Below are 9,751 nucleotides of genomic sequence, written 5' to 3'. Positions count from 1 at the left end.
GATTTCCTTTCGTAAGTTTAAAGATATCAAGATTTATATGATTGTAGGTCATGTCAGCATACTATTTACATACTAGATAAAAAGACACTGAATAGCACAACCCACTCAATTTAACAAAAACACTCTGAGATACTTTGTATTCAATACATATGTCAAAAGCATGCTACTTTTTAGTATTGTATGCAGAGGGTGACAAAGAACAAAGAAAGGCATATTATGAACATACACTATTATGTTAAGTGCATAGGAAAATAAACATATAAATTAGTTTTACACAAATTTATTTAAAAAAACATTTTCTCCAACAGCAAATCAAGATATGTTTAGTCGTGGCCTTAAACCGCTCGTTCAAATTCTCGAAAAACAAGACAAGACTCACTTCCATTCAATTTTATAATTTAAACATCAATCTATTTACTCTTCCCTCGATATAAGCATATTCGATTCAGATTTTATAGTATGTATTCTACCCGTGCACCTGGTCTCGATTTCACAAAAAGTCGTAAGTGTAAAATTGATCGTAAGTAATGAAGTCATAAACTAAAATGGCATTGTGACGTCACGATTTACGATCAATCACACACTTTCGACTTTTTGTGAAACCGACGCCTGGTCCATGCTCCAAGCTTGTAGTGGGGTCCGAGTTGCTGATTAACTTTTATTGTTTTGTACGTATTATTTTGGTTATTTTGTGTATGTCTGTTTACCCGTTTAGTCTTTGTCTCTGGATTACCATCGTTTGATTTCCGCTAGAGTCTTGGGTCCCTTACTACTTAAAATATATGGCTCTTAAAATCCAAAATTAGAATGTATAGAAATATTTAATGAAATCTACATTGTCACCATTCATTGTAAAACGTGATTTCTCATTTTAAACAGAATGTTCAGAAGGATTTGTCAGAAAATATACTCTAAGTAATTTAATACAACCTGCGATTCATTTCATTTGAAGTAATAATACATTTCAACCGAACTAATTTTTTAAAGGGACAATATATATATATATGGATCTGAAAAATTCCCAACGATGTTAGAACTGTCAAATTTGCAATGCAAATTTGTGGTCGTTCACTCTGCGGGACTCGAACTCGTTCCGCTGTGACATCTATGGCAACAGCGCCCTAGACCACACGGCCAGCTAGGCTGTATAAAAATATAGCTTTCGCTGGCCGGGTCAATCCTCTTCGTAGGATCAATCTAGGATCAAATTGATACAGGGAAGATCACGTAAGCATTGACGGGTCCCAACGATGTTACAGCGGTACGAGTTCGAGTCCCGCAAATTTATCCATTCTAAAATCGTTGGGAATGTTTCAGACCCTTCTATGCTTACGTTATTTTTCCTGTATCAACATTATTGACGCAACTGCTCTGCTCAGAAAACGCTAAATATATTTTGCTCGTATTTTTGTGAATTGTTAGTCAATAAATTGCACTGTCATCTTGATTCTACAAATTTTACGGGAGTTATTGGCATAAAGGGATCATATAACTGCGTTAAGCAAATTTGGTTGATGTAGAAAAATCATTTTCACTGTATCAACTTGATCCGATGGAGCAGTGTAGCAAATAGAGTCGTCACATTCTGAAATGTTTGTATAATATTGATTTGTTGTGACATGCATCTTTAATTTGATCCTCTATCATACAGAAAAACACCTAGATGAACTGTCCTCTACTACCATACATCGTGTACTAATTTACAGCCCTAGATTAATCCTAGAAAATATACATGATTGCTAATACCGTCAAAGCCAGTTAGAATACAAATGAAACACTACACCCTCATCTCACAAATGAAGAACGGTCTTTCTCTTATGTAGCAGCTGTTGTCTATAACCCATTTTTCTGTCGTCTTTGGTACCAGTGAACCACACGTATTGTCAGAATCGCCGGGTACTTCGGAGTCATGATTGTCCAGCTTAGTAGAAGGTCCAAATAAATGTACAAACGGTTGTCCATTCAGCCAAGTCTCATAACGTAATCCGATCCAGGTCCTCTTATTGCCTGTTATAAATATAATGAAATAAATCATAAAAAAGTACAAAACCAATTCGAAAAATAAATATAATAGCAACTTCCTCTGTAAAAACGTGAATGACCTAAAGTCTTTCTATCTGAAATAAGGGATACAACAAAATTACCGAAAACTAATCCGATTAATAGTTAGTTCCAAAACAGATTTGGCAAGTTAGATAGATCACCACCGGAGCAGCTGGTACCGCATTGGTCCTGACTTTTTACAGGCATTTTGAACAAAATGACAGGGGTTAAATCTAGGTTTTACAGCGTGCTAAACCTCCTTATTCAATTGCTAAATGAATATACTGGTGATGATTGAAAAGCATTTGCATGCTTTTGCGTAATAATTGGCATCAGCACAATTTATTAATTTACAGATTAATTTTGAGACGAATTTCCTCATTCCCCTGATTCGGAAGTCTGTTATGCAGATATTCATGGTTTTAAGGAAATCAGTGAAGTTAATACTTGCTCTTGCGAAGCAAATCAATTGTGAAATACAGATATCGTGTGCAATAGATGGAGGTATATTGCTGCACAGGTAACGGAAATTTATGATATTAGAATTAAAGTCGTCTCTTTTATCATAATTCTTAATGCTGAGATTCGAGATGTAGGTCCAACAAGAGGCAGAACAAACTGTTTGTGTATTCTCCTTTATCTGGAACTCTGTTGGATATATTTAAGGTAACCATTTACCAAAAGAAGGGTTATTTATTCACAATACTTCATCAATATATCTGTATGTAAAATTACAGGATTAATCTTTTGTTTTATTGTCTTTTATTCTTAACAAGATTCTTTAAAATATAACAAAACAAATCGGACAGGAGAGGAGCACTTATAGTGCCCATTAGACTGCCAACCAACGTTTTGTTGAAAAATAGCTCCGCTAAATGTGAAAAAAATATCAAAGAGGAAATCAAGCACGTCGCACACCTGCTTTTGTATAGCACACTTAACCCTTCTGTGATGTTTTAGAAAAATATGAGGATTTGTGACAAAAACATGATTTTTCGAATTAGCAAAAGAAATATACGGTTAGAATGTGATGGTTTAAACTGTTTACATAGATGCACATCGTGCCTTAAATATATATAGGATGTCACAATTCCGTTGTTCGAGATATTAGGGAAAAATGCACGTGGTAAACATAAAGAACGCATTGGTCCTTTGTACAGAGACATTGCAGAGAATGATTTGATTTACTTATATATGGTAAATATTGGATTTCCGAGAATCAAAATTTGTCAATGTAAATACTTAAAAAGGGACAGAAAGATGTGGTTCTCACAATACCGTAATAACATGTATCTTAATATCCCCAAACGCTATTGTTATCAATGCAGCTCTGTACATTATACTTCTGACCTGATAAAATTACTCAGAATGTTTAAAATTGTAGGTAAATTATAATGTTAATCAATACATGTACTTACAATTCGAAACGTCGTAAATTATGTCCCTTGTTTCATTGTTTGTAATGCTGACTAAATTACCGCCATCTTCTTGACATCGAACTTGCGCATTTACCCATGATGCTTTATTTTTGTAAAACTTATAGCACATGTTAACAGTAGAATAGTACTCATAACCTGTACAATTACAGACTTCTGAAAAAGGAAATTAGGATTTATATTTACAAATACGTCGGAATTCCACATGTGATAAAGTTTCCCTTTGATATGTTGCTCGTGCTTTTGTTGCTTTCATGTTACAGATTGCATTTACATGATATTCCATGAAACGTTAACGTATTTTTTTTATTTTGTTATGGCAATAACAATAGTCAGTACGTAATGTATACGAAGTCACGTGGGTTATGACAGATGTAAATATTATTGGTTTAAATATTTATATCATTTAGACGAAGACAATCCCCACCAAAGACACGATACCCCAATAAATCTGGAGTTTGTTTGACGTTAGTGTTAAGTTATACGGTCAACCACTATGGTTTGCGGTCAGTTCTTTTATGGTCTGACCTACCAATCATGTAAGATATCAGGGGTACCGCAATCAATCATCTGAGGCACACAATCACGTTGTTTTGTAGACAGACGGTGCTGAATCTCTGTTATGGTTTTGAGAGATTTTCGATCACCTTTCACGAAAAAGGTAGCACTGCTGGGGTTTTTTCGTTTGACGATGGCCACAAAACAATGTTTTGTGATCGTGAAAAATATGTTGGCACTTTTTTATGTGTATGTCTTCACCTGCACGTCGGAATTAGCTTGTCAATTAGATTTTGCCTTACGGCTTTATTTACCAAGACGAACGACCAGGTAATACTCTTGGGACAAATGGTTTGATCTCCAGAAAAGTTACCTATTAAATGATATTGGAGGTCGAAGGATAAAGGTAAATTGTTTTGAAAACATAAGTCTGCCAGGTGTCGATTTCCCCAATACTCATAAGCGTGAAATCGATCGTAAATTATGACGTCACAATACTATTTTAGGTTGTGACGTCATTACTTACGATCAACTTTACTCTTACGATTTCTTTGTGAATTCGACGCCAGGCCCTTAATACCAAAAATTGTGAGATGTGATATTTCAATTCTATCTACTACTAGTGTGTATTTTAGGAAGTTGTGCTATTACTTGTTTTACTTGTACATGTACCTTAGAACAACATTCTGAATGATATATACATATAAATAAATAAATAAATTGAAAGACTTTCACGACCTTTTGACTTCATTTTTATCTCTTTTAGTTGCATATCAGCCTAATCATTTTTCAAACTATAAATTGATCCATTGATCCAGAACAACTACTTTAGGTTTGTAACGTCCTTGACTGCTATCTTACGTGTCTCGCACGGAGCATTTTAAAAGTGTTTTTTTTTTAGTAATTTTTAGTTTATAACAATAGTTTAAAAAAGTGAAATATAATATATGCTTAAAAAAGACATTTATAAAGAAAAAAGAAAGAAAAAACAATCATTGAATAAATAAAAATTATTGCAACAAAAATAGCTTTGAACGAAACAGGGAAAAAAGAAGTAAATATAATATAGTGTACAATGTAAACAGTTATATTTAGATTTATAATTTTAGTCAAAATAAAATATTATTGATGATAATAAATTTCTGAATAATTTATTACACTAAAAATTATTAGCTTGAACAATAAAAGATGAAAAAAGTAAAAAGGAAAACGGATAACACTGGTAATATCGTAAATATTTCTAACGGTTTACCCGTGAAGTACGAGTCAGACTATAAGAAATTTGGGCAATAGACACAGACGGAAATTCGGGAAGAAGGGGATAACAACTTCCGTTACCGTATGACACCAGTGACAGGTAAAAGCAAAGAGTAATCAAGGGAACCAAGGTTATAGCGGTAGTCAAAAGAATGTAATCCAGGGACAAGGACCAGACATGCAAAACAGACATACACAACAAAGAACATAAAGTAACTAAAATTATACATACAAAGTAACAAAAGTAAATGAGCAACTCGGACTCCACTAAAACTGGGAGCAAGAACCAGGTGCACCGGTAGGGTAAGCGTCCTCTGCTTTTGTAGAAACACCCGCCGAGCTGCTCATAAAAAGTCATATCCGGGGTAGACAAACGAGGAAAGGAAAGCAAAGCTATACACATGAGGTAAGGGCAATAAACACAGAAAGGGATGCAATAACTACCTTTAACTTATGACACCCGGAATATGAGCAAAGTGTGTTAAAGAGTTATAAATTTTGTGCAGAAAGTATTCTAAATAATATTATCATCATAAAAAGTATAACAAAACTTTGACGTAGATGATTCAAATGTTAAAAAAAAACATGAACAAAAAACAAGGGATTTCCATATCAACCATATTATATTTTGAGAATTTCGGCAGTACTTCGGAAAAATGAAACGATTCCATTTTGAGGGTTTTAATTCCTTTTTTTATAAACCTTACAAACGTCAAAACCTACAATAATACGTTAGTACCAAAAAAGTTTTAAATTATGATGAATAACGATTGTTTTAAAGAACAGATGGAAATAGAAATAAAATTACCACCAGACTTCTTTCAAAGCAGCTTTCATCATCGCGATCTCCGCAGACTTTAGTACGTATGTTAAAGCTGTTCCGGAGAAATTCATATTTACCAACCTTTGCTTACACAGTAAAATTTCCTTCCTTGTGTCAGGGATAGTAAAACGACTTTTATCAGAGCCACCAAAACGTGAAACAACCGTTTACCGCATATAGTATTTGATTTAATCGGTGTATATTGGGTCACTTCGATTTTGTGGCCTTGCGGTTATTAGGCATGTCGATCACATTAAAATACAAATCCACCTCTGACCGATCACGTGACCTCCGTAATAAAAGATACCTGATATTTCGATGCCAATTTTAGACAAATTATAAATATATGAGATGTTAGAGTTGTTTTTTATTGGCCAGTATAGTGTTCCAAATGCATGTGAAAAACTTACACTTTAAGGTGATGAACCAAGGCGGGATAACCCTCGATTCAGGCGTTGTCATGCCACAAAAGAAAAATCTCGTGTGTGAGGAACGCCATACTTTATGCACTTTTCATATTACACATGTAGTATTCCGTCAGAGTATGGGACATGGGCCACGACAGATGGGACAATTATTTCTGATTTTTACGATGGCAATCAAAATTTTACTTTTTCTTGTATCCCATTCCTATTTTCATTTTATATTTCTTTCTGATACTTGTTCAACTTGTTTTTGTTCTGATTATTCATGAATAATTTGCAAATGAGTGTTAAACAGTCAACAATCAACCGATAATCTTATGTATCTATTTTCTTCATATTTTTTTTATCTTCGACATTTATTTTGTATATATATACATCTATATATATAAATATATCTATATACCATTACAATATAACGGGTGCAGCTGGCAGAGCAGAAAATGCTTACGCTTCCAGAGCACCTGGTGTCACGATTTCTAAATTAGGGTTCGTATTGCAAGTACTTTAGTTTTGTGTCTTGATTTCTTTATCTTTAGCTATTTGAAGTAATCCGTCTTTTTTCTTTTTTAGGCCTTTGTTCTTTTATGTTCAAATTTTAACTCTTCGCTATTTACTTCATATGACACACAAAGAAACATGTTATTTGGATATTGTACTAATACTCGATTAACATAAAGCAAACAACAATTTATCTTTGGGTAAATGCACTCACCTCTTGAAATCCTTCTATATAACTTCCAATCAGTTTGTATTGAAACAGTAACAGTTGAATTCATATTTTCTGAATACAACATACATTTCTTGTTTACATCATCCCAGACAAATTTATCACAGAAACCAATGTTATTGTCAAGACATTTAGTGCTACAGTGTATCTTTGACGTCACAGTCACGATTCTATAAATAGCAATGTCAGTCTGACACGCAGGATGTTTTAGCACGAAAGATGCATCCCGGATATAAAATGTATACACAATGTGTATTGACAAATCAAGGAGTATAACAAGAAGACAAGTTACTTGTAACAGCTCAGACCTCATTACGCACAGTTTGATTATAGAGTAACTAGTGTTTTTATTTTCTGTATTCCTTCATATAAAAACGGTTCAAGTTCGTCGACAATAAATCCACACAAAGAAAATTTCAACTTTATCAAGTATTTAATGAAATCAAAACAGTTGACGGTATTCTCTTTCCTAGATTTAGATTCATAAATATGATTTAAGTATCAATATTATTCCCTTCCTGTGGCAAACTATATATACTACATGTTCTTTAAATCAAGGTTAAAAATTTATTGGATGAATGACTTTCTTTGCCAGCATTCCTCGGAACGTCAGTTCAACATGGAAATATTCAATGGTGGTGGTTAAGAGTTTAAAAAGCTGAGCATTTTACCATTAACGGAAACAGTATAAAGCACTTAAACATTCCAAGGAAAAGACGATGTCCCAGAATACAACCAATACATTGTAGGCAGTAAATGAATTAGGACACAATATATCTTAGAAACTGGCATTAATTATTAATATCGTTAATTAGATACTTGTATTTCATTACAGATAATAAACCCTAAGTCCTAACGCCCCGAAAACAGAGCGAGGACAAACCAAGTCAATAAAACATTCACATGGCAACCGGATTCGTTTTACATGCATTATATATTTAAAAGATAAAATTGAAATGTTTTATCGTTGAAAAGATTAGTTCGGCAGAGCCTTGAAATCACTGCAAACATTTTCATGGAGTGCTGATAACAGTTATTATTTATTTATTTTCTGCTTTACCTGAAATGTTTAAAGGTTTGAATTCGCTGCACTTGATACAGGTATTGCCGTTGAGGTATACGTAAAGGTAAAATAAATAACGAGAAACACTTGTAAAAAAGGTGAAATAAATAACCGAAACACTTGAACACTTGATGTATAATAAGAAACACTTGTTGTAAAGGTAAAACAAGTAACAAGAAATATTTGTTGAAAAGGTAAAACAAATAACCAGAAACGGTTTTTGTAAGAGTAAAATAAATAACGAGAAACACTTGCTGTAAAGGTGATATAAAGTAAAAAACACTAATCGTATAGGTTGAATGATTAACAAGAACACTCGTTGTAAAGGTGAAAGAATAATCAAGGGAACCAGTGTTATAGCGGTAATCAAAGAATGTAATCCAGGGACAAAGACCAGACATGGAAAACAGACATACACAACAAAGAATATAAAGTAACTAAAATTATACATACAAAGTAACAAAAACAAATGAGCAACTCGGACTCCACTAAAAACTGGGAGCATGGACCAGGTGCACCGGTATAGTAAGCGTCCTCTGCTTTTCTAGAAACACCCGCCGAGTCCGGGGGAGACAAACGAGGAAAGGAAAACTATGACCCGTTGAATAAATCAGTTTTCATGGTGCATATAATTAGCGTGAAACTCTTGTTGTATATGTGGAGTAATTAACGGGAAACGCTTGTGGTATACATGGAGTAATTAATGGGAAACATTTTGTATAGATGGATTAATTAACGGGAACACTTGTTGTATAGGCAGATATATAAGTAGCATATTTTTCGAGAAACATAAGTTTTACAGGTAGAATAATCATTGAAAACACTTGTTGTATAGATGGAATCATTAACGGGAACACTTGTTTTTTGTAGGTGGAGGATATAACTGGAAACACTTGTAATTGTGGAGTAATAAACGAGAAACACTTGTTGTAAAGGTGGCGTATGTAACGGGAAACACTTGTTGTAAAGGTGGAGTAATTAACGAGAAACACGTATTGTATAGATGGAGAAATTAAAGAGAAACACTTAATGTAAAGGTCAAATAATTAACGAGAAACACTTGTTGTAAAGGTGGAGTAATTAACGGAAAACACTTGTTGCTTTTGAAGAAACACCCGCCGAGTTGCTCATAAAAAGTCAAGTCCGGGTAGACAAACGAGGAGAGGAAAACTATGAATCATTAAATAAATCAGTTTCCATATTGCAGATGGATACACCATAACGATCCACGAGTTCATGATGACGACCATAAAACGTCTGTAGTGATGACTTCAATCTTGTAGCAACATAACCCTGTTCCAGAAGCCTATTTGTTAGAGTTCTAGTGCGATACAAAAAGGCGTAAATTCGGCAAGCTCTGGCATAACGTATGAATTGTGATATGAACACTCCATACGCAGGTGCTGAAGGGATGTTGCCACAGAGGAAAGGAAAGTTGACAATTCTGAATGAAAAGTCATCACGTTTGTCGTAAAGTTT

At 33.9% G+C, this 9,751-nt stretch overlaps 1 protein-coding gene across 1 annotated transcript; it reads right to left on the bottom strand.

Annotated features, from left to right (window-relative positions):
- Positions 1–264: 264 nt before the first annotated feature.
- LOC148597597 (uncharacterized) lies at positions 265–7,920 on the bottom strand. Its single transcript, XM_088564065.1, has 3 exons — positions 7,195–7,920; positions 3,462–3,635; positions 265–2,007 (listed from the first exon to the last, which is right to left on the bottom strand). The coding sequence occupies exons 1-3, from the start codon at positions 7,520–7,522 to the stop codon at positions 1,778–1,780; spliced, it is 732 nt and encodes a 243-aa protein (XP_088420191.1). The 5' UTR covers positions 7,523–7,920; the 3' UTR covers positions 265–1,777.
- Positions 7,921–9,751: the final 1,831 nt, after the last annotated feature.

The sequence above is a fragment of the Perna viridis genome, chromosome 15, assembly GCF_037379345.1.
Source record: "Perna viridis isolate PV_CMFRI_1.1 ecotype Kerala chromosome 15, ASM3737934v1, whole genome shotgun sequence".
Taxonomy (NCBI): Eukaryota; Metazoa; Mollusca; class Bivalvia; order Mytilida; family Mytilidae; genus Perna; species Perna viridis.
Note: the sequence above shows the minus strand (reverse complement) of the source record. Positions and strands in the feature narration are given on the sequence as shown.